The 27,339-nt window shown below is 34.1% G+C and overlaps 9 protein-coding genes across 9 annotated transcripts; 6 read left to right on the top strand and 3 right to left on the bottom strand.

Moving 5' to 3' along the window:
• Positions 1-94: 94 nt before the first annotated feature.
• On the top strand, positions 95-823 carry NAEGRDRAFT_49517 (uncharacterized protein; the record flags this gene model as incomplete). The annotated part of the gene is made up of 1 exon (XM_002676602.1): positions 95-823. One exon carries the CDS (start codon positions 95-97, stop codon positions 821-823), a length of 729 nt encoding a protein of 242 aa, XP_002676648.1.
• Positions 824-2,490: 1,667 nt separating this feature from the next.
• On the top strand, positions 2,491-7,066 carry NAEGRDRAFT_49516 (uncharacterized protein; the record flags this gene model as incomplete). The annotated part of the gene is made up of 2 exons (XM_002676601.1): positions 2,491-3,105; positions 3,986-7,066. 2 exons carry the CDS (start codon positions 2,491-2,493, stop codon positions 7,064-7,066), a joined length of 3,696 nt encoding a protein of 1,231 aa, XP_002676647.1.
• Positions 7,067-7,576: 510 nt separating this feature from the next.
• NAEGRDRAFT_68238 (uncharacterized protein) lies at positions 7,577-8,680 on the top strand (the record flags this gene model as incomplete). Its single annotated transcript, XM_002676600.1, has 1 exon — positions 7,577-8,680. The coding sequence occupies one exon, from the start codon at positions 7,577-7,579 to the stop codon at positions 8,678-8,680; it is 1,104 nt and encodes a 367-aa protein (XP_002676646.1).
• Positions 8,681-8,848: 168 nt separating this feature from the next.
• Positions 8,849-9,322, top strand: NAEGRDRAFT_39361 (uncharacterized protein). Its single transcript, XM_002676599.1, has one exon. The coding sequence runs from the start codon at positions 8,864-8,866 to the stop codon at positions 9,296-9,298; it is 435 nt and encodes a 144-aa protein (XP_002676645.1). The 5' UTR covers positions 8,849-8,863; the 3' UTR covers positions 9,299-9,322.
• A 152-nt stretch (positions 9,323-9,474) lies between these two features.
• Positions 9,475-11,256, top strand: NAEGRDRAFT_58206 (uncharacterized protein; the record flags this gene model as incomplete). Its single annotated transcript, XM_002676598.1, has 1 exon — positions 9,475-11,256. One exon carries the CDS (start codon positions 9,475-9,477, stop codon positions 11,200-11,202), a length of 1,728 nt encoding a protein of 575 aa, XP_002676644.1. The 3' UTR covers positions 11,203-11,256.
• A 137-nt stretch (positions 11,257-11,393) lies between these two features.
• Positions 11,394-12,788, bottom strand: NAEGRDRAFT_68235 (uncharacterized protein; the record flags this gene model as incomplete). The annotated part of the gene is made up of 1 exon (XM_002676506.1): positions 11,394-12,788. One exon carries the CDS (start codon positions 12,786-12,788, stop codon positions 11,394-11,396), a length of 1,395 nt encoding a protein of 464 aa, XP_002676552.1.
• A 625-nt stretch (positions 12,789-13,413) lies between these two features.
• Positions 13,414-18,323, bottom strand: NAEGRDRAFT_68234 (uncharacterized protein; the record flags this gene model as incomplete). The annotated part of the gene is made up of 4 exons (XM_002676505.1): positions 13,414-15,977; positions 16,023-17,622; positions 17,663-17,779; positions 17,829-18,323. The coding sequence occupies 4 exons, from the start codon at positions 18,321-18,323 to the stop codon at positions 13,414-13,416; spliced, it is 4,776 nt and encodes a 1,591-aa protein (XP_002676551.1).
• Positions 18,324-19,547: 1,224 nt separating this feature from the next.
• On the top strand, positions 19,548-20,666 carry NAEGRDRAFT_49511 (uncharacterized protein; the record flags this gene model as incomplete). The annotated part of the gene is made up of 1 exon (XM_002676597.1): positions 19,548-20,666. One exon carries the CDS (start codon positions 19,548-19,550, stop codon positions 20,664-20,666), a length of 1,119 nt encoding a protein of 372 aa, XP_002676643.1.
• A 1,122-nt stretch (positions 20,667-21,788) lies between these two features.
• Positions 21,789-27,291, bottom strand: NAEGRDRAFT_79957 (rasGTPase-activating protein; the record flags this gene model as incomplete). Its single annotated transcript, XM_002676504.1, has 6 exons — positions 21,789-24,173; positions 24,220-24,296; positions 24,345-25,277; positions 25,671-25,931; positions 25,999-26,422; positions 26,489-27,291. The coding sequence occupies 6 exons, from the start codon at positions 27,289-27,291 to the stop codon at positions 21,812-21,814; spliced, it is 4,860 nt and encodes a 1,619-aa protein (XP_002676550.1). The 3' UTR covers positions 21,789-21,811.
• Between the last annotated feature and the right edge of the window lie 48 nt (positions 27,292-27,339).

Below are 27,339 nucleotides of genomic sequence, written 5' to 3'. Positions count from 1 at the left end.
TTGATAGAAGGTTGCTAACAAGTTAAATATTCCAGTTGTACGTTCTCACCTCATCAGTGAAGGTGGTGACAGAGAGTACAATGGAAATGGTGTCATGATGATGGTCGAACATGTTGAAATGCAAAGAAATAAGGATAACAATATTGAAAATAGAGAACAAATCGAGCATGAAATGAAGAGAGTTTTTGGTAAAAGTGCTGAAAAGATCATCTGGTTGGAAACTGAGGGTCTTGTTGAAGATCAATGCTCATATCGAGGACTCATTCCAGGCACTGAATTATTGGCATCTTATGGTACTGGAGGACACATTGACGAGTGGGCTAGATTTGCCACTGAGAATACCATTCTCCTTGCCTATGTACCAGTTCACTTGAATGATTGTATCTCTGTTGAGAATAGAAAGAGACTCGAGCAAAACTATGAACTCCTCAAAAAGCAAACCAATCTCAAAGGAGAACCATTCGAAATTATCAAAGTTCCAGTTGGACCACACATTGTTATGGATCTCAAGAAGGGTGACTCCTGTTTCGATACATTACAGGAATTGGAATTTGAAGATGGACTTGTTATGCATGATGACCAAACTTACAAGTACATTATTGCCTCGAGTTATTTGAATTTCTTAGTGAGTAATAATACTGTTCTCATCTCCAAATATTATCGTGAAGGTCTTCCCCAACACGTTAAAGATTCTGATGAAGAAGCTCTTCAAATATTTAAGCGAGTATATCCAAATCATGTAATTGTTGCAATTTCAACTGAAGCTATTAACATGGGTGGAGGAGGAATGCACTGTATCAGTCAACAAATGCCTTCACTTTAGAAATAGTTCAATTTAAATTTCAATAAATAGTTTAATAATTTCAAATTAGAAACCAGCATGCTGAATTGAGTGATATTAGATTATTGATTTGCTGGGGTTGTCATTAACTTAAAATTGACCATTATTAAAACAATCCAATTCAGTTCCTTCTTTTGAACATTCCATTTAGATTCCTATTTCAATTAATAATGAAACACAACTCCTATTTCCTTTCATCAATTCTCCTTGATATCTATTGAATTCTTAGTTTCATTATTCGTTTGAACGTAAGCCAAAATCTCTCTCAACTCCACAAGCTTAAATCAAAGCCTGAAGAATACTTATTAAAACTACCAAAGAGCGGGAAGAATCTTTGCGAGTTTTTTTCAGCAGAGGAATTGTTGCTTGATCCAACAACAAGAATAAAATGTCCTCCAATCTTCAATATCACAGCCCTGTTGATCCAAACAGCTACCCAACCTTGGCTGTTGTTCTCTCATCTATTGGTTTTGTATTGATGGCTTTATTTTTGGTGTAAGTTGATGAGGGATCTAGATTCCGGAGGTATATAAAATTATTAATTATATTTTGTTTTGATGATGAAAAATTGACGATGATCACTTTGTGGATACAATTCAATATAAATTAATTCGACAAATTATTAATTTTGCTTGTATAACTATTTGCGAAATTTGGATTTGTATTTAATCATCACACATTGTGGAATTATCTGGTGTGGAAATTATTGATTATCAAATTTACGTGTTAAAATAATTGTTGATGATGAATTACTATTGGATAATGCTGATTATGATGATTTTGGAATTTCCATCACAAATAACAGTTATGAAACAACTACAACAAAGCAACACAGAAGTTTCTTCAAGGAAATTACATTGGCTGCCTCCTCTTCGATCATTTTAGGACTTGGCCTCTTTTTCACATTGTTATGGACAGGCGTCTATGTTTAAATAAATAACACGACAACAGAATGACATTATTTAAACCGAATAGTGATCACCTTGTAAGATATAATAGGTCTATCCTATTGTACATACATCTATATAAATACTACTTTACAGTCAAACCAAAGTGGAGAGAAGAATCTATCAGTTATTAAATTCACAAAGGCAGAAGATACCAATTTAATTGTTTTGAGATGGCTTAACTAGATTTGTGAGCATTGTCCAAGGTATTCATAAGGGAAATCGTACTGATACCTTACAAAATAATCTTAATTATGCTCACTTTCGCAACTTCTCACAATTATCCCAGTGTCTACGATTCCTTATAGATAGAATTTTAATTCGTTAAGCCACTAACAGAAATTTTATTTAGGAAATTCCTTTATTAAGGACATGCCAGACAGCTTGGCAGGGACATCAAAATGATTCTCTTTTCTTTGCGACTCTAGCAACTTCACTCCTCCTAACTCCCTTATTCATCGCAATTGCAAATTCAGATTCTAACCGTTATTGTTTTCAATCCGTAACGTTTTTTCCATAACTTACACCAATCTGGTTCAGTCTCATGAAAGTTTTCTTTAAAAAAACAACTGAAAGTCTCCATATCAAATTTGACCTAACGATTTTTCTCATTGAACATTTCAAAAAACGTTGCAAAATAGAATACTAGTATATTCTTGAATGTTATCGAATCAAGAATCAATCATTGAGTTGAGAGACCCAATGAAGAACATGCATCATTCATCTAAAGTTCCTTCTCCACCGAGCACTCCAAAATTTATCACTCTCCTAGAGAATAGATATGAAGATGATAATCAATCAGATGATACATCATCGCTTCACTCCACTACAAGTTCAACATCAAGTGGTGAACAAGTAGCTCCAACCACTGCTGCATTCAATGATGATTTCCTCTTCTCGCCAAGCTTTCTTCCAATCACAGCTCTGATACCAAACTTTCCAGTATCAAGCACAAGCTCTGCACCTCAGATAACTTATAAAGAACCTACCAGAAAAATGTTCAAGAAAGACGAATTGGTTTGGGTTGAAATCAAGGATAAACTGTACTTGGCACAAGTGGTTAGACAGGTCAAGAACGTCCAGGTCATTATCAACGAGAGAAACATTTCAAGTAATGAAATTCTTGGGGGACAGGAGATTCAAGTCGATCCATCCAAGTGTTATCCAGTCGATGCTCCAGCCTTGAACAACCTGGAGAGGGAGAATCTCATGTGGGCCAGTCCTGGCTGTCATTCCCTGGCGCAAGTTGTAGCCAATTGGACAAATTTTGTAAATAAGTCATTCATGGATCAATTGAGATCTTCACAAATTTTCACAGTAAGTATTTTATCACTCCTATCATTAGAATAACACAATAACAATACATTTCACATCAACATTAGATGCATTTTGGTAAGAGAAATATCCTTCTCAAAAATCCAGATGTGACATTCATCAACAAGAAACAAGCCTCAGCTATTGTAAATAACGGTCAAGATGTTGTAAATTATCTTCATACTCAATTAAGTAATGGTATTAACCAACAATGTATAGTATTATTGGGTGAAGGTTCAAAGGAAAAACAAGTAACATTACAACAAGTAGTCATGACATTGTTAAATAAGAAACTACTTCCCTATCACTCTTCCAATCAAGGAAGTCAACAAGAGCAATATATGGACAGTATTATATCTACAGTCGGTCCAGCTCTCAACATTTTACTCATATTTTCGAATATTCTCTATCAGAAAGCTCTCACACAAACTCACATGAGAACTGTTACAATGAAATGTGATCAGGATAATAGAATTCACTCACTCTCTATTAAATCCATATTTAGAGAGGGAACTCTGTGTGGAGAGGGGTTACAGATAGAGAGAAACCCACCCTTGTATCACATCTTTCTTCTCATGATTAATGCTGGTGAATCTGAATATGGAAAGGAGAATCATTTCATTTCGGATGATTTGAAAACTTACAAAATGTTTCAGAAACATCAAGTCAACTATAAAGACTTGAATTTTTTGAAAATGGATGTTAAGAAAATGAAAGATTACTTTTCCAAATTTGGGATTTCATCCCAAGAATCTGATTCCATTTATAGAGTTCTATCTGCATGCATGTGGATTTATAACTTTGATTTTACAGATATCCTATCCGAAGATAACGATCATACCTTGAAATTGTATCGTACCTTTTAGATTTACCAGTTGACCAGTGTAGATCGCTGTTCTATTCCCAACAACAAGTTCACTTTATCTTTGATTTACTGTATGGATCCGTTATTTCATTCATTGAAGAGAGAATCAATCTTCAAATCCAAACAATTTTACTCAACTGGAGAAGAAGATGTGAAAACACCAGTTCCCAAATTAAGGAAATTGTTGTTTTTGATCTTCCAACTCAAACAGAGGCTGACAATCTTTCAGATCAATTTGTAGAGTTGTTTAATATGATTGCTATCCAATCTAATGCTCAGAATGAAATGATTCTCATTAAGGATTTGTTGAGTTTGGATCAAGTTCAAATGGTGGAACAAGTGATGAAAGTATACGAAAGTGTTAACGCTTTCAAAACATATGACGATTCAATGTTTGTTTCGACTCCCCTTGAAATGGTTTCCTCCACTTGTGATATGATGAAAACGACCTCAAAAGTCCTTACTTTACTTTTGGGAGATTTCGTCCAACAATTCGGTGAAGATTATTTACCTAATGCATTAGAAAGCTTTGAAGACACTCTCTTTGAACAATTAACATCTCGCTACATTTCTAGATCATACTTTATCCACTGCATGACATTTGGCATTGAAAAGAAAACTTCAAACACAGTTTTCAATCAATGTTTGAGTCAATTGAAACAAACTGGTTTTCCAATGTTGATTAATCTTTACACTGGAGATGATAAGTATGGTTACAAGATGAAAATAGAAGATCAACAAGAATTACAAAAGAATGGTTGTGATATTTGGGATATTGTAAAGGGAGACAATTTCGTCTATTTGACAGACGAAACAATTCTGCAGATTTTGACCACGTTGAACGCCCACGAAAGGAATGAATTCAATAGAAAGCTTCACTTTGTTACTGACACTTTCGAAGATGTCTTTTCGAATAGAGTTGTTTCCATGTTTGATATCATTTCTGCTTCCATTGATGCAACTAAACTTCAAGATTCCTCAATGGATGAAGAATTCGATTACCTCAACAACCCCACCCTTGATGAAGATATCTTCTCTGATCCATCCATTAACATTCTCGAAATGGATATCAATGTTGATAACATGGAGGATGAAGATTTCACATTCGAAATTCCCCCTCGTGAGATGCTTTATCATGCAGCTTGTTATGGATTGAGTTCTTTCGCACATGTAAATTCGAAAATGATGGATCCAATCTCTGTGAAACAGTACAGGCTCGTGGAAGATTCATTTATGAGCACAAGAGAATATTTAACCAAATATAGAAGCTCTGATTGCTCAACTAACTTTTCATTTGATAAGGATCATGATTCAATTGATTATAGAGATAAAAACAATAAGAATGATAGTAGTTTCTCGAAGAAGTTGATGAGCAAGAAACAAATTAAAGTTGTTAACTTCCTTAATTTGGAAAATTTGAAACCTGATTTTTCCACATTCTCCAAATCAAGAGAAATTATTTCCAATCCAACATTGAAGAGATTATTCCAAAGTTTATCAGAGCAAATTTCAGATTACAACAACAGACATGTTCTAGAGGTGAGAGGAAAGCAAATCAAAGATTTAGTTTCATTCATTGCTGATTATTGGTTCACATTTTTAAAAGATGAAAAGAATGTTCTCTCTTTCGTATTGGAAAGAAATGGAAAACCAATCGATCCAATTCTAATCATTCTTGAATCGGTAAAGATGTTGAATTTCACATGTGTCTACTCGAGACAAAAAGAAGAAATTGTGAAAATTATAAGAGAAGAAGGTTTGCTGAACATGTTGTGTGAAATGATGGTAAGAATTCATTCAGAAAGACAAGGAAAGGAAGTCAATTTGAAGGATTTAAGAAATGCTGACATGATCGAATTAGAACAATTGGCTCTCATGACAATATTGACATGTGTAAAGAAGGATAAGCAAGCTTGTGGCTATCTTTCACACGAAGAATACTTTTGGAACTTTTTCAAATGTTTGGTTCGTCAAATTAGACAATTAGATGAATTAATTGAAACAAATTCATCAGTCGATATGAAGAATATTACAGAAATTTTCACAAATACTTATATGGAAATTCTTTCAACCATGATTTCAGATCCATATAGTTATCAATTTCTGAAATTCCAAACAAGTGAAATTGTTTCCAGCTCCAAGATTACAACCATTACCAAGACTATTGTTCACAATATTAAGAATAACAATATTTCTCTCCTTTTGAATCCAGATTTTTACAACAAGATTACAACAGATTTAATTCATATTATTCAAAACTTTGATAAGAACTCGATGAGAGTGAATGATTTTGTAACTTTGATGCAGAATGTCATTCCATTCTTTTCGTATAATCAAAAACATTTAACCGAGTTGATCAAAATTTGGATTTCACAGATTGAATTCAGATCTGCCTATTATTGCTGTCAGTGTCTGAGATCTTTGAGTAAAATTTATGAAAAGTTGAGAAGTGAGCCAGCTAGCACCATTTCCTCATTGAAGAAGATGATACTTTCGAAAAGATATAAGGATGTCATTGCTATTGCAATGGAGAATAAGTTGATACCAATTGTAAAGAGCAAGGTTGTGGATCTTATTGATGAAAGAAGATTATTGAAAGGAGAAAAGAAGAAAAATCTCTCCAAGATTCAAGAGTTGAATAATTCATTGGAGAATATAGTATTTGCTTTGGTTTACTTATCGGCTCTGTATGAAGGAGTTAGAAAGCAACTCGTAAAATTTATATTTACTGAACATAGAGTAGAGTCTTTGAGAGTGGAAAAGGAATCAATAGAAATGTTGCAATTTAATGATCTTTCTAATAAGAATGTTGAATCGCTCATGAAGGGTCTCTCTCAAAATGCAAACTCTGATGAATTTAATCAATTTTCTAAGAAATTCATTAACCACTGGGAGCACATGAGTCCAATCAATGCTTCAACACAACCAATCAATAAGAATTGGAATCAAACAAACGAATCTCTCAATCGAAACAATGCAGAAAAGAGAAAGAGCATGTTCAGTATTGAATCACTCCTCAATCAATCCCATTCGCTCAATTCTAGCACTCTTTCCCAAATGAACACTTCTCGTCAACAATTACTCTCAGTTTCCAATTAGTCTTGAAATTTATAAATCAACAATTCACATGTAAAATATTAAAAAACAATTAAAATTCAAATTATTAAAAAATGACTGATTTGCGTAATGAAATTTCTACTCACAATCGTTGGATGAGGGGTACTCTCCTTTTCGGAGTGGTTATTGGCTTTATATTAATCAAGGATCGTTTGGAAGAAAATAGAATGAAGAATAAACCAAACAAGAATCATCAGCCAAGCCTTTATTTAAAAGACTACAAATAATATTCCTAATATTATGATGAAATATTATAGACAAGTACAAAAATTCAATATAATAATTAATCAGCAGTTCCTTTAGAAAGATAACAGGTTGCACCAAGAAGAAAGAAAATCAAATTTGAATTTGAATTTAAAAACAACATTCAAAATTCATCTCACCCAAGAACAACAAATATAAAAATAACACAAAAAATTACATCAAAGTTCAATAGTACTTTTAATTGTGTATCAATAATAGTCATTATTTTAGTGAGAGGATTGGAAAAAGATGTCTACTGAAAATAATAAGAAGGTGGATGAAATAACATTACCAGAAAAGACCGATCTCAGATTTATACCAGCGTATTTCTATGACGAATTGACAAGTACATGGGACGAAAAGAAGGATTGGAGCAATACTAGTGTAACATATAATTCCGAGGAGCTAAAGTGTGCTGCTTTTAATGTCTTGTTTGATATTTATCAGAATAATATTGTGTATAGTGATATTCGATACAGTGTTCAAATCAGAATGTTGGAAAAACTTCAATTGGATGTCTTGACTCTGTGTGAAATGACTCCACAATATCTTGCAAAACTAATGAGTGAGAAATGGGTCAGAGATCACTATTACTTATCGGAAATTGAAGTGGGTGAGAAGAAGGATTCTGGCCATTCTACAGTCTTTCCCTATGGTAATTTGATCATGTTATCGAAACACAAATTTACCAATGTCAGATTTCTCAAATACAAGTTTGCTTACCCAAGTAACTTTTCCAGAAGGGTCATTCTTTCAATTGCTGATTACAAGACATCAGAAGAAGAATGTGTTAGAATTTGTTTCGGATCAGTTCACTTGAAAGCCAAGAAGGAATGTTTTGAAGTGAGAAAGAAGCAAGTTGCAGAATTATATGAACTAGCCAAGCAACTCACTAAGAATACATGTAATGAGCTGATCTATCTGGGAGATTTTAACTTGAATATGCCATTTGAGACCAATTTCATTACTCACATTAAGGAATTTTCTGATTTGTGGATTGATATTCATACAGCAAATGGAGACAAGGGATACACAATGGATGGTAAGACAAATCCAATGTTAGGAAAGATGAGTGCTGCCGATGCTGATAAACAATTACGTTTGGATCGAGTAGTACAATGGAAAACATCAGAATCTAAGCTCTCCTGCACTGCTATACGATTATTTGCAACTAATTCCATCAAGAAGTTATTGAAGAATAAGCTATTGTTCTCGGAGGAGGAAAGTCAGAGGTTATCTTTCATCACCAAAGATTACTTGTTTTGCAGTGATCACTATGGTATCTATTTTACTATGAAGCCAAAGTGTTCATTGGACCAACAACAACAATTATCATCGAGCGATAGTAAATAAATTAAAAGATTTCCCAAAGAAGAAAACAAAATGTTATTTGGTTCGTTCAAGGATTGTGTGTTTATTCTTTTGATGAAGGTGTTTAAATTTTTTCCTGCCACTTCCAAGCAGACGCAGCTTTCATTGTAAAATTACATACTGAAGGTAAACCTGAAAATTTGTTCGAAAAAAAAATACATCACAATGGTTAAAGTTAACACCGCTGTCTCCAGCAAGAGAAGCAAGGCCAGAAAGCAACACTTCACTGCCCCATCTTCTGTTAGAAGAGTCATCATGAGTGCTCCTCTCACCAAGAAGTTGAGAGATGAACATAACGTTCGTGCCGTCCCAATCAGAAAGGGTGATGAAGTCAAGATCTTGAAGGGTAAATTCAGAGGTGTTGTCGGTAAGGTCAAGAAGGTCGTCAGATTGAAGTGGTCTGTCTACGTTGAAGGTGTCCAAGGTGATAAGCTCGGTGGAAAGACTTTCGATGTCCCAGTCAAGCCATCTACTGTACAAATCACTAAGCTCCATCTCGATAAGGATAGAAAGAACTTGTTGAAGAGAAAGGCTGAAGCTAGATCCACAACCACCCAAGCCAACAAGGGTAAATTCACTGAAGAAACCGTTAAACAATAAATCTTTCCGAAAACAAAAATATTTAAATTAAACGTTTTAAATTTTTGTCATCAATTGAGTTGGAAAATAATTATCGAAATAGCTAGATTGGAAAATAAATCCCAACAACTGAATAGCAACAGGACTAACAAAGAATTTTAAAAAAAAAAAATAAAAATTCTTTGTAATTAAAAAAAATGAAAAAACTCTTTTTCGCTACCCCACGATGCTTATCCAAGTCGCGTTCTCAACAAGTTGCTTTCAATAGACTTGTTGTTTCCGCTCTTGATGTTCGTCCATTCCATCAACAATTCCGTTGTTTGGACGCTAAACAAAATTTGGATTTTAGTAGCAAGTCCTTGGGTGATTTAATTAATGAATTAAGTGCAATGAAAGTTGAACCTTTGGAAAAGAGAACCACCGATAAAACTAGAGAACAACTCTACTATCTTTACTCTATTCAAACTCACGTTCAAAACGAAATTGCTGCCTTCCAACAACAAATTGAACAAATTACCACCGAAACAAACATCACCTATGATGCAGAGTATATCAGCAAGTTAAACTCCCGTTTCTCCCTCTTCTTAAAATGGGTTCTTGCTATTCAACAACTTACTCTTGATAATGGTTTGTTCAAGTTGGTCCAACCATTACTCATTGGTGAAAAGGCCGACAACTTTTTCAATGTTTTAGTAGGAGAGGAACATTTCGGAAAGAGCCACAACTTCCCATTGTATTATTCACTTGCTGTTCACAAATCTAAAATCAGAGCTGCTATTGGTTTGGGTGATTATGAAGTTGCTAAAGTTGCTTGTGAAGAATTATTGAACAAGATTTCTGAAATGAAAGTTTTCTACGAAAAGAGACAACAAGAAGTCGATCGAGAGGAAAAGGAAGCTGCTACTATTGGTATTTCTTTGGAAGAATACAAGGAAAATCAAAAGAAGCTGAAATCTAAAGATACTATTGAAGAAGTTGTTAATAAGATTTATGAATTGGAACAAGAACAAGATATTAGAGTACCAGTTGTTGGAAGAAAAGTCCCAGAATTTGATAAATATTTCGGTGTTGAACCAATCAATAAGAAGATTGAAAACCAATTGGATAGATTAGAAGTTGAAACTCAACTTACACTTGTTCAAGTTTTATACAATATTTCTATCAAGAATGAAGGTTCAGCTGATTCTATGGTTTCTTGGTTGGATAGTAGACTTCGTGATGCTAAATTATTGGGTTCTCTTTCCAGTGTCATGTACAAGCTTTCCAAGGCTTCCATTTTGACTGTTCAAGGTAAACAATTAGATGAAGCCAGTAAGCTCTATGTTGAATCTTTACAACAAATTGCCAGAAACTTCCCAACTGTCTCAAAGGACCTTCAACAAATTTCTACCATCTTACTCAATCACACTCTTTATGCCACCAAGAAGCGTAATGCTGCTCAAGATATACACTCATACATGAAGATGATCAAGATTGATAATCCAGAAACAACACCTCAAGTCAAACAATTCGTTAACAATTATCTTGTTGATCTTTTCATTTCTAGAGGTCAATTAGATGCTGCTTTGAATTATATTACTCAATCTAAGGAGCTTCAATTCAATAATGGTTACTTCTCACCTTCATATTCATCTCTGTTAAGAAGAGAAGCTGAAGTTTTAATTTTGGGTGAAAAGGCCTCTACAGAAGAAGTTATTTCATTGTTGGATAATGCCATTGAATTACACACTGAACAATACGGAGCTAGTGGTAGATATTTACCTCTTTTCTATGATCTCTTGGTTAATTATTGCAAGGAACAAAAGATTAATCACGAAAAGTTGGCTGAATATTCATCAGCAGTCAGCAAATTGAACATTCCAGAGTTGAAGAGAGAAGAATTGTTATTGTTGAGAAATTTGGATTTTGTTGAAAGAGATTTTTAAACTTGACTAAAACTTATTAAGGTTTATTCTAATAAAATTGAAAATGTATTAAAATTGCCATCATTAATTATTATTCAATAACATCAATAGATGTAACGATTTTAGGATAATTAAATATTAATATTTAATAGTGAATCATCTTTTTCATTAACGAAGTGAGGATGAGGACTTTTAAATAATACTAAATTTATTTAAATAGCAATGAATACAAGCAAACCAACAATCATGGCAGCAATACTTTGCATCAAAACATTCGCATTGTTAACTCTCTTGTTTGAATTAACTGCAGTTGGACTATTTGCTGGATTGGTTGGTGTTGTCTTTGAAGTGCCTGGATTGACTGGAGTTGGAGTCTTTGAAGCACCAGGAGTTACAGGATTGACTGGAGTTGGAGCATTAGTATTCTTAAAACCAGTTGTTGGAATCCAACCAGGATTTGAAGTAGCTCCATTAGCTTGATAAGCACCACAATCATAAGTTGGCCCATTTCTAGTATTAAAATTGAAATCATAAGTGGTAGCATACTTTGAATCTGCCTTTCCAAGCACATTACTGGAAACAACTGGGAACACATTATATGGCAAGGCGCTACTCCCTTGGAAATCAGTTGTGAATTTACCAATATTGAGAGTTCCATTCACAACTTGAACATTAGTCGAGCCCTGAATGACATTTCTTGAGATAATTCCATCAGCAGGCAATGCTGAGGCAATATAAACGGAACTTGTTGTTTCACAATAGGCAGCATTATTTGCAATCAAAATTCCTGGACCTGAATTTGTCACTCTAATACAAGCAGCACCTGCTTTGACAACTGTATTGTGCAATACTTTGACATTTTCGACAATTCCTTGATTGGTTTGAATGGCAATTCCACTTGCACCTGCATTGTAAATAATGTTATTTCTTATAATGGCATTACCTGTCACTTGTATGCCATTGTCTTTGACAGTCCAAATGATATTTCCTTCAATAATATTTGGATTAGCAATGCCAATATCCTTATCTACACCATTGTAATAAGTACTATATAAGGTAATACCAGGATAGTTTCCATCATGAATGACATTGTTTCGAACAACATTTCCATAACTTCCAGTCTTGATTTCAATACCATCTCCTTGGGCTGCAGTGCTTGTGTGATGACAATAGTTATTTTCCAATAAATTGAAAATAAACTTGCATCCAGCATTATTACAACCCAAATAGAAACATTCACCAGTTCCTCTAGTATACGAAACTTCATTATATCTGAATGTATTGTTTTGATAAAGCGCATTTCCATCATTCATGGAGATACCAACATCACCAGTGTTTTTAACTCTCAGATTCGAATAAACTGAATGTTTCGAATTTAAAAATCTTAAACCACGACTTCCTTGAGAGAAACCAAGATTATCCATGACAAAATATTCAACATCAAAGTTTAGAATATTTTGACTGGCAGCTGCGTCTCCCTTAATTTCGACAGTTTCGTTTTTCCAAGCATAAACTTTGATTGGTAATGCGGATGTACCTCTCAATGTGAATTGTCTATAGTAAGATCCACCTGTGGATGTGGAATAGGTTCCTTGTCTAATGATCATTTCGTCACCTATTCAAGTTTCGAATAGGTTTTTGACATGCCAACGGACACGATTACATGCAAAGAGGTTGTTAATTTGATTCAAACATTGTTATTAGAAACTTACCAGCTTGGAGCTTACCAAAAGTACTCCACAAAGTAACAGCATCTTTCACTTGATAAACAGCAGCATGTGAAATGTTAATGATTGCAAAAGCAAACAATAATGTCAGAACAATAGTTAATTGCTTAGTAGACGAAACCATTTTTTTATGTTATGAAGTAATGTATGTTCCACAAGAGAGCATGTATTTAACAGATCCCAGAGTAGAAGATGATCTTGTCAATTATCAACTTGGTAAATGTCGATTTGGTTTGGCCGATATCTAGTGTGGAAGTAATTTGCTAATGCATGTTACAGTTCGTTAAGCGAAAAGTTACTAGAAGGTTCGATTTGGGTATGTATTTGATTTGCATTGTAAAATTGTCTTTAAGTTTGTTTGTTGGTTGTTGATTAGTGGAAGATATGAATCTTCATATCTCTTTACAATGTTCTATTGTGGCAATTTGCCATTGTTGCACATAGTGGAAAGAATTGAGCAAGGTAGAAATAAATTATTGAGAGAGCTGATGAAAAGTTTGATTTATTAGAAACCTTCAACAAGTTCAACATTGACGTGTTGAGCATGGGAAATTTCTGCGGCAGCAGCTGCAGCAGCCTTCTTCTTTAATAAAACAACTGCTGTGACAATGGCTGCAGTGACACCACCTCCAATTCCAATAACTGCCACTGGAACAATAACACCAGCTGCAATGGCTCCTGCATTACTTCCTGTATCGATAACAGCTCTACTTGTTTGTGCAGAGGTTGTTGGTTTGGTTGTGGATGTCTTTGTAGATGGAACAACAATAGGTCTATTTTGAATTGTAATGCTATTTGAAGATTGAATACTATCTGAAATGGAAATCAATGTGCTATTATCAATTAATTGAGCAGATGCTTTCAATGTACCAGTTTGACTCAACGATTTCACCATTAATGAAACAGATGAAACTCCATTTTCAATATAAAGTGTTTCAGAATAACTGAATTGTGAATTAATTTCAAATGAAACAACAACTTGAACACTTCTTCTCAAATAATATTGGCCGAAGAGTGGATTATTAATTGTCAAAGTGACCATGCTTGTGAATTGTTCATTCACATATTCATTCGTATTGTTGAATTGAAGTGTTGCTTGAGATGAAGAGGTGTAAGATAATTCACACATTGAGCCTCTATAACCGCTTCCACAAACACATGTATCAAGTTGTGAACATTCACCAACTCCACCACATACAGTATTGTTGGACTTTGGAATTCCATAACAGGAGATAATTTCACAATTTGATCCAAAATATCCTGAATCACATGAACACTTGTCAATTCCATAACATACACCCTTTCCACTGCAAACACTTGAATTGGTGGCAAGAACATTTGAACATGTGAAAATGTCACAATTTGAAGAACCATAACCATAATTACAAGAACATTGATTCACACCTGAACATGTTCCGTTTCTGCTGCAAACTGAAGCATCATTTGACGGAATACCAAAACATTTGAAATATTCACATTGTGAACCACTATACTTGGAAGTGTCACAATTACACTTGTTATAACCAATACAGTCTGCTCTTCCTGAACAAACATTACTTGTATCAGTGCCTAATTTGCCATAACAAATTGGAATGGAACAGTCAGATCCTGTGTATCCAGTATTACATTGGCATGCACCTGGTTTGGAGCAGGTACCATTTCCATTGTTACAAACTAGGGATGAATTTGCAAGAATTCCATTACACATTGGAACTGTACATTCATTTCCATACCATCCACTGTTACAAACACAATTATTCACAGATGAGCAGGTACCATTTCCATTGTTACAAACATTTGAGTTGGTATAATTCTTTCCATAACATTCCCAATTTTGACATTCATTTCCATTGAAACCAGTTTTACATTCACAATAATCCCAATCGATACATGAACCATGTCCACTACAAACCATTGAATTATTCTGAGCTTTACCATAACATACGGGATCTAATGGTCTACATTCATTTGGTCTCAAACATACACCTCTTGAATTGTTACAAACTCTTGTATCATTTGCCAAATAGCCACCACAAATTGGATATTGACATACATTGGATGGTCCATAACCAGTTGTACAATTACAAGTATTATAATCAATACATTGACCATTTCCATAACATACTGTCGATGTTTGATCTGATCTTATTCCAGAACAAGTGGTATATTCACATTGAGAACCTGAATATTGACTTTTACAAACACAATTATCTGGTGTGACACAACTACCTCTCTTGTTTGAACAAACCTTTGTTGAATTGGAGAGAATTGAAAAACAAATGGCAACATCACACTTGCTTCCAGTCCATCCGTTGTTACATGAACAAGTATCAGGTGCAGTACATGTACCGTTTCTATTGTTACAAACTGTTGTTTCATTACTCAAAATAGTGAAACATTTTGGATATTGACATTGTTCACCTCCATATCCAGCACTGCATGAACATTGATTCACACCACTGCAAGTACCATGCCCACTGCAAACATTTGAATCTCCTTGAAGAATTCCATAACATTTTGCTTTTTCACAATATGAACCACCATATGAACTTGGATCAGTGCATGAACAATTGTTTGGAGATTGACAAGTTCCTCTACTGCTACAAACAGTTCCAACATTTGAAAGAACAGCATTACATTTTGGATATTGACACAAATTGCCACCCCAAGAAGATGTATCACTACAAGTACAACTATCAACAGCATCACAACTACCTCTCGAATTACAAGCAGAAGCATCACCCTTATAATAGATGCCACATCTTGGTTTGTCACAATAAGTGCCAGTATAATTTGAATTACAGACACAAACATTTGGTGCAACACATGATCCTTGTGAATTACAAACACTGCCACTATTCGAAGCAATACTATTACATTTTGGATATTGACAGAATTGTCCAGCATAATTCGAATTGCAAGAACAAATGTTAATTCCAATACAAGTACCATTTGCATTACAAACACTTCCATCATTGGATCCAATACCATTACACTTTGGGAATTGACAGAATTGTCCAGTGTAGCTTGAATTACATGAACAAACATTTGGTGCAATACAATTACCACCTTCTTACTGCAAACATTAGTATCATTAGAAGCTAGTACCATTACATTTTGGATATTGACAGAATTGACCAGTATAATTAGCATTACAATTACAAGTATTAACACCAATACAGGTACCATTTGAATTACAAACACTAGCATCGTTTGATGGAATGCCATTACATTTTGGATATTGACAGAATTGACCAGTGTAGCTTGAATTACATGAACAAACATTTGGAGCGATACAATTACCATTCTTACTGCACACATTAATATCATTTGAAGCTGTACCATTACACTTTGGATATTGACAGAATTGACCTGTGTAATTAACATTACAGTTGCAGGTATCAACAGCAACACAGGTACCATTCTTATTACAAACATTATTAGTATCAGTTGATGGGATTCCATTACATTTTGGATATTGACAGAATTGGCCAGAAAAGCTTGAATTACATGAACAAACATTTGGAGCGATACAATTACCATTCTTACTGCACACATTAATATCATTTGAAGCCGTGCCATTACATTTTGGATACTGACAATATGGTCCAGTATAATTAACATTACAATTACAAGTATTAACAGCAACACAGGTACCGTTCTTTGAGCAAACATTAATATCATTTGAGCCAATTCCGTTACACTTAGGGAATTGACAGTATTGGCCAGTATAATTTGAATTACAGACACAATTATTAACACCACTACAAACACCATTGGAGTTACAAACACTTGCATCGTTTGAAGCTGTACCATTACATTTTGGATATTGACAGAATTGACCAGTGTAATTAACATTACAGTTGCAGGTATCAACAGCAACACAGGTACCATTCTTATTACAAACATTATTAGTATCAGTTGATGGGATTCCGTTACACTTAGGGTACTGGCAGTTGTTACCAGCATAATTTGAATTGCATGAACATGAATTAATTCCAACACAAGTGCCGTTCTTACTGCATACGTTTCCATCATTTGAATTGAGTCCATTACATTTGAAATATTCACAATTTACTCCTCCGTATTCAGTTGTGTTGGTACATACACACAAGTTATAATCAGTACATTGACCTTTTCCAGAACAAACATTAGATTGATAGGATGGGATGGAATTACAGGTAGTAACATTACATGAAGCGCCTGAGTATTTCATAGAGTCAGTACAGATACAATTATCTGGTGCAGTACAATAACCTCTACTACTACATACTCCAACATTATCTTTAGGGGTACCAAAACACTTGTATTCAGAACATAAAGCTCCAGAATAACCATTTTTACAGACACAGGCATTTGATACGCAAGTTTGATTTGAGTTACATGTCAAACAGTTGTTAACAACACAAACCCCATCTTGGAGAATATAGCCTGATTTGCAGACACAGAAAGGATATGAAGAAGAGGCATCCTCAGAAATGGTGTTACAAGTTGGTGTGAGAACTCTTATGTATGCTCCATCGGCAATGTATACGTATCCATTTGACTTGTCAACCCAAATACCAGTAGGAGTAATTTGATAGTTAGTTGGTGAGCTAACAAGTGTAAAGTCATTTGGTGGAAGAGTTGAAGAACCTCCGGCAATGGTGGTAACTTGATTTGAGGATAGATCCAAAACTTTAACACGACCATTACCAGTATCAGAGATAAAAATCTAATTTAATTAGAGAAATGAGTACTATTTCATCACTTACTTGATTAAAAGTATCAACAAAGCTCAAAGATCTTGGTAAATTAAGTCCGCTGCCAATAACTTTAGTACTGCTAGTCAAACCCGACCAAAGATTACTAGAAGAATCCAAATAAAATATCTATCAAAGTATTAGATTATCACAACGTTTTTAGAAGAAATAAACTTACCATGGAAGAATTAAAATCCAAGTCAACTTGAGTACTAAATGAAGCAGAGCCAACAGGCGAAGAACTAGATGAATCAGCTTCAATAATTCCTTGATCTGTCATGAGATAAAATTGAGGATCTGATGGAGAATTAGATGATTTTCCTCTCACACCAAATAATTTTGTTGGAGAAGTGCCAGTAAAGGCCGTCAAAGAGGCAGGAAGGTTCTGTGAATCAATAGCGCATGAATACAATCCAACACTATCAAAGATGCCACTAACAGTACCAGCAGAAATGATATCATTTCCTCCAGAAGTTTGACCATGGTAAGCGACATATTTAAAAGTAGAACCAGCATTAGTATTAGTAGCAGCCAACATGGTAGCGACATCAATTTGAGTTGAATCACTTCTGTTATAATAAACAATATTATCAGAACCAAAGGCAGCATAAATAAATTGATTACCACCAACAATTTGAGTAATAGTATCTGGTGCTGAAGCTACAGTTCTCATACTATAGGACCATGAGAGAACTGGTGTTGTTTGTGTTAAAAGTATTATTAACACAATACTTTGAATGAAAAACAATGTTAATAGCGTGCAACCCGAAAATCTTGGCATCATTGTTATCTACTACCAAGGTGCTATGTGTTTTGTTTTTTTCAATGTGGAGGGTCAAGACAACAATCAAACTTCAAACTTGGCATATCACAATCAACTGGCAAGCGGTATCCAATTATTTTTCACATATTAATTTTGGCACTTTCAATTTTGTATAAGCATTAACCGAAATAGCCAAATTACCGAGCTGGTAAACTCTAAGGGTGTCAGGCTTTTAGATGATTGTTGAACGTTTTTCAAAGGTGGTTAGCTAATTGTCAAGCTCTTAACCAATTGGTATCAAACATGAATCATCCACTTGCCTTGTAAATATATTGAATAAAGTGCTCTACGCAGTGACTCGAGAATCAATAAAGCTTCATATGTGATTTTAATATCATCGTACTACAAGGCAGATAGGCTATGTCACATATGAAAAAGTGCACCGAGGCGAAAAGGCAACAAACCCTATTTGTCTTTTTCCATCCCTCTTTCACAGATAAACTCTTCATTGTGTGATTGTGATTTGATCTGTTCACTTCCATCCATTACAGTTTTTCATTCGTCCAACGATTATTTAAAATACCACTTTACAGTTCCGAGAAGGCTTATTGCCACAACATAAGCATCACAACAATAACATGTTGTTGAGAGAATGGAAGCCTTTGAGGGAAGCAGTGGCGCGCTTTTTTTACTTTTGAAAAAATAAAAAAATCAACTGCACAAGGTCCTTCGAAACGGCCCAAAGCAAGATTGGAAGCCATCAATACAAACATCATCAATGGCTTGATAGGTTTTGTGGCTGTAAAGCACAAGTTTGATTTGTAAAATTGTTTCCGAAATCATTATTGATAGTCCCCATTTCGAATTTGTAAAAAAATGAGCCAAATTAATAAGAGAAATGAAACAATTAACATTACTTGATATTGCTGACAATCAAATTAGTGATGAAGGAATCAAATTCATCAGTGAAATGAAGCAATTAACATCTCAAAAGTTAGAAGCTGATTTATCATTGGTGTGGTGTTGCTACTGGTTTTGTGTTATTCAATAATAGGAACAAATTTTTTTGGTTTCTTGGTGAAAAGAAGTTGAAAAATGACATGTTTTATTGTTTGCAATTGATTTGAAAAAAATATGAAAAGACAAGGGAAGGAGGAACCTGTGTGTTGCAACAAGAGGATAAAACAATCAGAGCGCCAATCCAACGTAGAATCTTCACAAAATTCTACAGATCATGGACGTTCTAATGCCGACACTAATCTTTCAATGCTCAACCAGAGCCAGGATTTTTCCGGTTGCTTTTTTTCTTTCTTTTGCAAATCACCAACTAGCTTGTTAAAAAGAAAATCTACTGATGCTAATATTGATGATCGTGATGGAGGGGTTGTTTGTCTGTTGGACAGAAATTGTGGATCCGAACTTTTGAAAGAGAAAAACCAATTAATAAGTGAACAATTCAGATGGATTTTTGATAATTTGAACAACCATAACTATAAAGTGTTTGAACCATATCTGAATGACTTTATTGCTCCAAAGACTACTGGATTGAACGATTATATGGTTCAATTTGTAGTTTCCATCTTTGGTGCTGAAGAGTTGAGTGATGATGAAGAATCCGAAGATGAATCAACCAGTAGAATTGATTATTTAACAGTAGATGGTCTATACCTTCTTGCATTGTACACATCTACACATTTGCCTAAACTCTATTCCCGATTAATGGTGTTTAGAATGTACTCAAAATCACAAATATTAGAAATGATGAAAAAAGGAGATACATTTCATTTTGAAAACTCCTACCAAGAGTTTAGAAAGGATAAGCAATTTGTGTTGCAAGCCATGTCCATCAGTCCAAGTTGTTACATCTACATTGACGACAGTTTAAAGAAGGATATTGATATAGCCCTCGTAACTGTAAAACACGATGGATACATGTTAGAGAAGATGAAGAAACAGCTCAGAAGAAATCCACTTGTTGTGAGTGAAGCCATTTCGAATACACCACTTTCTATACAGTATGCATCTGACAAGATTAAGAACAATATTGAAATTGTAACAATGGCTATTAAGAAAGATGGAATGGTTTTAGAATTTTTGAACGAATCATTTCTATCCAATGTTGAACTAATGACCTATGCTGTTTGCAGCAATCCAGAATCGTTTTCATTGATAAAAGATCCCAATATTAAAAAAGAGGTCAAGAAGAGAGTTTCTAATATCAAGGGAAAGTATTTTTTGATGGATAGATATTAAGAAGAAATTGTGGAAATCTCAACCATGTACATAAATCCTGTTAGTTCAATTGATTGGTTGCTAATCATATCATTCAAATAGGGTTCTATTTATTCATCCTAAGAATGTTCTTTATTCTTGAGCTCTTGATTTTGATTCATTAGGTATGACGTTGTGTGAACATGGAAGTTTTTTTTGAAAATTCTAAAACCACAATCTGAAACCATGGTCATTTAGAAGACAGAGTTCAAAGTATTGGGAAGGTTGTACTCATGGTTGGAGGTGAATAGTTCAGATGGGAGAACGCATGCATGTGGACGATGTTTCTTCACCTACAATGATGATGCTGAGGCAGTGGATCGAAGCCACTTTCCCCTTCAACTTTTTTTAAACTTTCAACTGAGTTTAGGATAAAAGCAATAGATTGGATTCAGATTGTGAGGAATAAATCTGAAAAGTATCATTTGGTGTTGATTTTTATTCTCAAAGAGAAAGCAGAATGAAAATGCAATCAAAAAAAGTAATCCTCCAAAAATGGAAATTTAACAAAACTCCTCCAAAATGAAAATAAACAAAATATAAAAAATGACTCTACTCTATGAGCATTTCCAAAGATTAGTCTGGTTTCTGTTTCTTCTTTCATTAATGCATTTTTCGGGATGGATTAGCATAACCAAATTTAGAGATTGTGGAAAGTGCACTAAAAAATTGGATTGTAAAAATGGAAAATACGAAGAATTCAATTTAATGGTCCTCCTCAGTTGGATAATCATACATTCGGTTCGATTATTCTCCTTCTCCTTCTTTACAATTCATGGTGTGATGAAGTTTCTAATAGCACAAATGTCCTTCTTGGATGAGTGCAGAATTTCAAATCCGTACGGAAAGAAATTGTTGAGTTTGTTGAATTCGAATATTGTTGCGCTCACGTTTCATATTTCATTTATTGTGTTTTATTCGCTAGCTCTCTATATGGGTCTTTATTGTATGCATAATGAAATAAGGGATCAACTGGAAAGGTTTCTTCTTTGGTCGATTCTTTTCGTTGTGTTGGCAGTTGGAGTGGAATGTGGAATTTTCACTCTCTTCAGAAGATATTTAACAGGATCTGAGGCTAAACCAGACGAAAGTTAACTTGCTTCTCAAATAAATTTTTGTTTTTTATTTTACATGAAAGAAAGATTACACGATTCAAATGAAGAGTCCAATTCAAAATTGTGTGAAATTGTCTTTTGTAAACAGGATGATAATTGTTCACAAATGGAAATTAGTGAAGTTTTTGTATGAATAATTGGGAATGAAAGTAAATCGATATTATCCAATTCATAACCATCACTATCGTAATCGCTTTCGTGTGAATAATATTCGGAGAGAATCAAATCCAATTCTTGAACGTTGAGTAGATAGGTCAGAGTTTCGAATAGTGTTCCCTTATTGATAATTCTACAAATGAATGAGCAGAAGCAAATGTACTCTTGTTGGTGAGGATCCAATTCAGAGTGTCTTTGCTTGAATAGTTCAAATGAGCCAATTAATTCATTAGAAACTTCAATTAAACTCTCATTTTCAGAAAGTGAACACAAGTTAGAAGCTAATTGCCAAACACCCTTATCAGTTTTCAATCTAAGTGAAAATAAGGCAATTAAGGCAATAATGAACTTGTTCTTAATGAGGTATTGAATTCTATCTGAGCCCCTTTGGCATTCAGACATAATTTCCTTTCCACTTTCGTCAATATATTTAATGATGAGATTGACAAACTCTTCCTCAGATAATTCCTCTCCCTTTCCAAATATTTCTAACAAGTTGTAAGAAACTTCTTCCTCTTCATCATCACTGGACGATTCTGAAATAGAGTCCGATTCCTTCTTTTCTTCCATATTAATAATGTAATCGATATCTATTGAACTTGTTGTAATTCGTGTTGTGTTTACAATTTGTTCAAGTAGTTCTCTATCATCTGCATCGTTTGGAGTGTCAGCCGTGAATGCTTCATCACTTTCATTCATTGGAGTATTTTCTCCATTCAAAGAGGTTAGAATTACAATCTTTTCTAGTTCATCATCTTGTGTTTTAGTAGTGGTCAACCTGGTTGAATTATTCATTTGTTGAAGGAGTGAAACATCTCCAGTGTTACTGAAATCATCGTCTGATTCTGATTCACTCTTTGGTGATTCCTGTGCAATAGTTTCTTGAGTAGGTTCTTTCTCCGTTTGAGTTATTACTGGAGTATCTTTTCTTGGTGAGTCAACCTTTCTTGGTGAATCAATTTGTTGAGAGATTGCACTTTCAATTTCATGAGCGATTGTCACACTGAAACTCTCTCTATGACTACTGGAATGATCATCTGCTGGACTCAAGACATTCACATTGTGTACAACGCCTCTTCTTCTTCGAGAGGTTGAAAGTGCTTCTGAGCTGCTCGAAACACTCTTACGTGTATCGATTGGCGATCTTGACTCTGAAATGCTCATTCTATCAAAATTGATAACTATTGGAGCTGTTGTTGGTAACACACGAGGAATATTTGGTTCACTTGGTATCATTGCAGGTTCCTGATTCAGCTTGGTAGCGCCTCTTCTTCTCTTACTGGCATCGATAGGTGAAGTTTCTTTTGGAATTTTAGGTTTGACTTCTGGTGGAGGTGTAGATGGAGGTTGTTTTTCTTGAGGTTTGTTTACATTGAGCTCACTCTTCACATCCTCATTGAGTGAGTCCAACATTCGGGTGTAAAATTTGAAAAGTTCTGGATTTTGAGTGTTGAATTTCTTTCCATCCTCAGTGGTTCTGAAAAACTCGTGAATGACATGATAACAATTCAACTCCAAATCAGAATTGGACTGACCAAACCTCATTGTAAGTCTCTTATTCTTTTCAAACTTTTTAGCATCTTGATCCAAGCTACTGATATCTCTGATAAATTCCTTCGTACTTTCAATGTGTTGAGTAATAAACTCTGAAACCAGTGCCATGTACTCTTCCTTGGTATTATTCTCATAAACTTGATTGGCAATATTTTGAATGATTTTAGTAATGAGTGTGAGAGTTCTCTGGGAGTTGCTTTGAGGTTGGAATGAGAGAATTCCCTGTAAATGGGGTGAAATAATTGCAGGACAGACAAATCTCAAAAAGAATAAACCACCAACTGCGATTTCTGCACTCTCTGGGAATAATCTCTTACTCTCCTCGTAGGTAAATTCCAATATTTCACAAATTTCAAATGGTCCCTCATTAATTGTATTCGAAATGATTCTATTCAAAAATTGTTTTGAAATGTCAACAATTCTTGTCTTGTTACGTTGTTGTCTCGATGAAATGATTTGATTAATAATTTCTCCATTTGGTTTCTCTGGATGATCAATGTCATCGAGTTCCTTTTTTAAAAATTCTCTCAGACGACTCTCCTCTATTTCCAAATACTCATCGGCAATGCAAATTTTGGCAATGAGTTGTTGAAGTGTTGATTTTAGGAAAGCTTGACCATGTATTTTGAAAAACAATTGAACTAATTTGGTAGATATAGAATTTCTAATTGATCAATTAGTGAAATGCTAATATTTCCAACAACACAAACCTTCTGAAAAGAGTTTCTGGATGCTTTGTCAGCTCCAGTTCGACCTTAATTGCTGCTTTAACTAGTCCAATACATGACTATTGTAAATTACAAATCATTGTAATCATCAAAACTAATGTACAAACCTTGTGAAATGAAAAGCAATCCATAACAACCATCCAAGCAACCAAAAATGATTCTTGAACTGGTGATCTGATATTATTCAAGGCATGAATAATCATTTCCTGTGACTCATCTCCAATAAATGCCAAGAAATTGGAATAAAGTCTTATCGATTCGAATGTATATGGTTTTCTAATTTGAGCTTTAACTTGTTTCTCAATCGATGAAATAATTCCTTTAATCCACATATCCCTTTCCTCTTCAGTTTCACAATAGAATGTATACTTCCTGTCCTTATAGACCTTTCCTCCACTCTGACTATTACCTACTGTAATTGAAAATTTGTACTTTTTCACTTTTTTCAAAAAGAAATAAGATGTAGATGAAGTGGTTGTCATTGTAGTCAATTGGGAAGATGTTAAATAAGAAACAGATCCTGGAATTTCATTTTGTGAGTTTGAAATTGGTGTTTGTTGATATCTCGTTGAAATTCTAGAAAATGCACTTTGTTTTCTGTCCTTCCTGAATGATCTCTGCTTCCTCTGCCTTTCCCTATAAATACATTGAATCATTTTAGAGTTTAGCATGTATTCCTTCTCCTCTTTCAACTTTTTCACATCGTAAATTTGTGGAGAAACGACAATTTCACTCGACTTTCCATTTTGTGAAGTTGCCAATGAACTAGAAGATGATGATGCTGAACTAAAGAATGAACCATTTCCAAGCATCATTGAACCATTCGATGGTGATGATGAATAATTATTAAAAGAGGAAGAAGTGGAAGGTGATGAAACCTCCTCCGAATTTTCCTTTTCATGAAATATTTCCACAATCGTGTTGGTTGGATCCAAAGTTAAAGTGCCAAGTTTTAATTCCTCCTTCTTATTGGGTGAACCTCCTGTTACCTTGTTCTTGTAGTAGGAGAGTGTATGATCGTTATTGAGTTCAAAATACCTCTGTTCATGATTGGTTCACATTCGAATATGAATTCGAAAATTGGTGAATAAATATTGTTGTGGACACATACCTTTTTCCATATTTTATTCACATTTCCAGTCTAGAATGTTGTTGAGTGTGTTGGGATGATGAAGTTTAATAATAATATTGAACGTTACCTTGTGCTAAAGAAATTTATTGGTTTTAAAGTGGCATTTGACAACTTACTAGATATCCCGAAAGAATGACACCATCCTCTCTTCCAAAACTGCCACTGCGTTTGCTGAACAAATGCCTTCCAAGCATTTTTTTGTTGTGTGATGGTGACATTTACCAGTTATTCATACCTTTCTGAGCTTGTGTTGACTTGTGACTTGTCAAAGTTTTCAATGCAACTTTTTGTACATGTACACAACGATATCCCTAATGACCATCATGTACAAAGAGAAAGTTGGGTAATACTTTTGAATATGCTGTGGTTTAGCTGTTGAGATCTTTAAGAAACTTTCACGTGCAGCTTCCAACAATTGGAATAATTGGTGACCTGATAGATTAATCTCCTCAATAGGTTCAATGAATTTATCGTACAGATCTGTGAAAATGTCTCTCATTTCTTTTGTTAATCCTTGGCCAATTTGTAGTAGTGATTTTAAAGAGTTGATTATAATTTCATCCTATTTATAAAGACAATTATAATAATTATTATATTGATTACAAGATGGTTAAATTGAAATGACTTACAATTCTTTCTAATACATCAGTAGTAAATGCCTTATCATCTGCTAATTCCTTCTTTATACTCTTAATATATTCATTCAGTCTGATTTTATCTGAAAATATTATTGTCTTGATATCTCTAAATTTCATAAAATCAATTGCTATTTGATGAGAATCGAATATTGTAATTTGTACTTCCTCACCTGTAGCATTCATACTTGTAGTTATTGTTATTGGACTTGTAGAAACTTCAACACTTGATGTGTTTGTATGGTTGAGAATGGCATTGGGTATAGAAGAGGAGACAGAAGTTCCCTTAGTATGATAGGTCCAATGTTTGAAAATTTGTGAACATAAAAAGTAAATATCTTGGAATTTGAAATCCTTCATCACCTTCTTATTGAGTTCAAATCTTTGATAAATCATGAAAACTAATGTTGCATATTTCCTATTGTTATAAATTATCGAATAGATAACGTGAATATTTGAAATGTTTAAAGTTAATAATACATACTCTGCTAACTTTTCAGAAAGCATGAATTTTTCCTGAATGATTCTTGCAATTATTGATTGACCATTGTCGTGTTTGTGAAGAGTAATAAATTCACTCAATGAAGAGGAAGCAGCTGCTTTGATAAATTTAAATATTGTTTTCAAATTGTCAAATTGTCTCCTCACTGAAATAATTTCAATATTACATCTTTCACTAATTTCTTCCAAATCTCTTCTGAGTTTTGAAGTTAATTTCTTTCCCATCAATTCTCTATAAACTCTTTCATCAAAATCAAAATATTGTTGAATGAGTGATTGTTTGACACTCGGAGCAACTTGTAAAATTGTATTACAACTCATAAAAAGGGAAGGATTTTGTAAATAAGGTTGAAAATCTGTAAATATTCTGTACTGATAGGTAACTTCATGAATAATTAATTTGAAATAATTTTCAATAAAGAATGAATATTTAGCAAAATATTCTTGTCTAGATGCTCGTTGTTTTTCAAAGAGGAAATTTGATGTTTGTTCAATAGAAGCTCCCTGAAGCCACTTTTCAAAGACTACTTGATTGATGAGAGGACAATCACTAATGAATACTTCTGCATTTGAAATAAATTCTCCAGTTTTTAACGATGTTGGTGTTGAAGAAGAGGAATTGTTTTGTGAGTAGAAGGATCGTTTTTCAAAATAGTAATCATTCGGAACTGATGATGAAAATTGTTGTATAGCTGTTGGAGTTGCTATTTGCATACCATTGTTGATGTAGATTTCCCGATCTCTAACCGATGAAGAAATTAATTGTGTATTACTATTTGAATTCATTTTTTCTTACAATTTATTAATAGCCAATCAATCAGTTGTGTAAATATT

Source organism: Naegleria gruberi (genome assembly GCF_000004985.1).
Source record: "Naegleria gruberi genomic scaffold NAEGRscaffold_27, whole genome shotgun sequence".
NCBI classification, from domain to species: Eukaryota; Heterolobosea; class Eutetramitea; order Acrasida; family Naegleriidae; genus Naegleria; species Naegleria gruberi.
The sequence above is the reverse complement of the archived record's forward strand: the minus strand, read 5'-3'. Positions and strand labels throughout refer to the sequence as shown.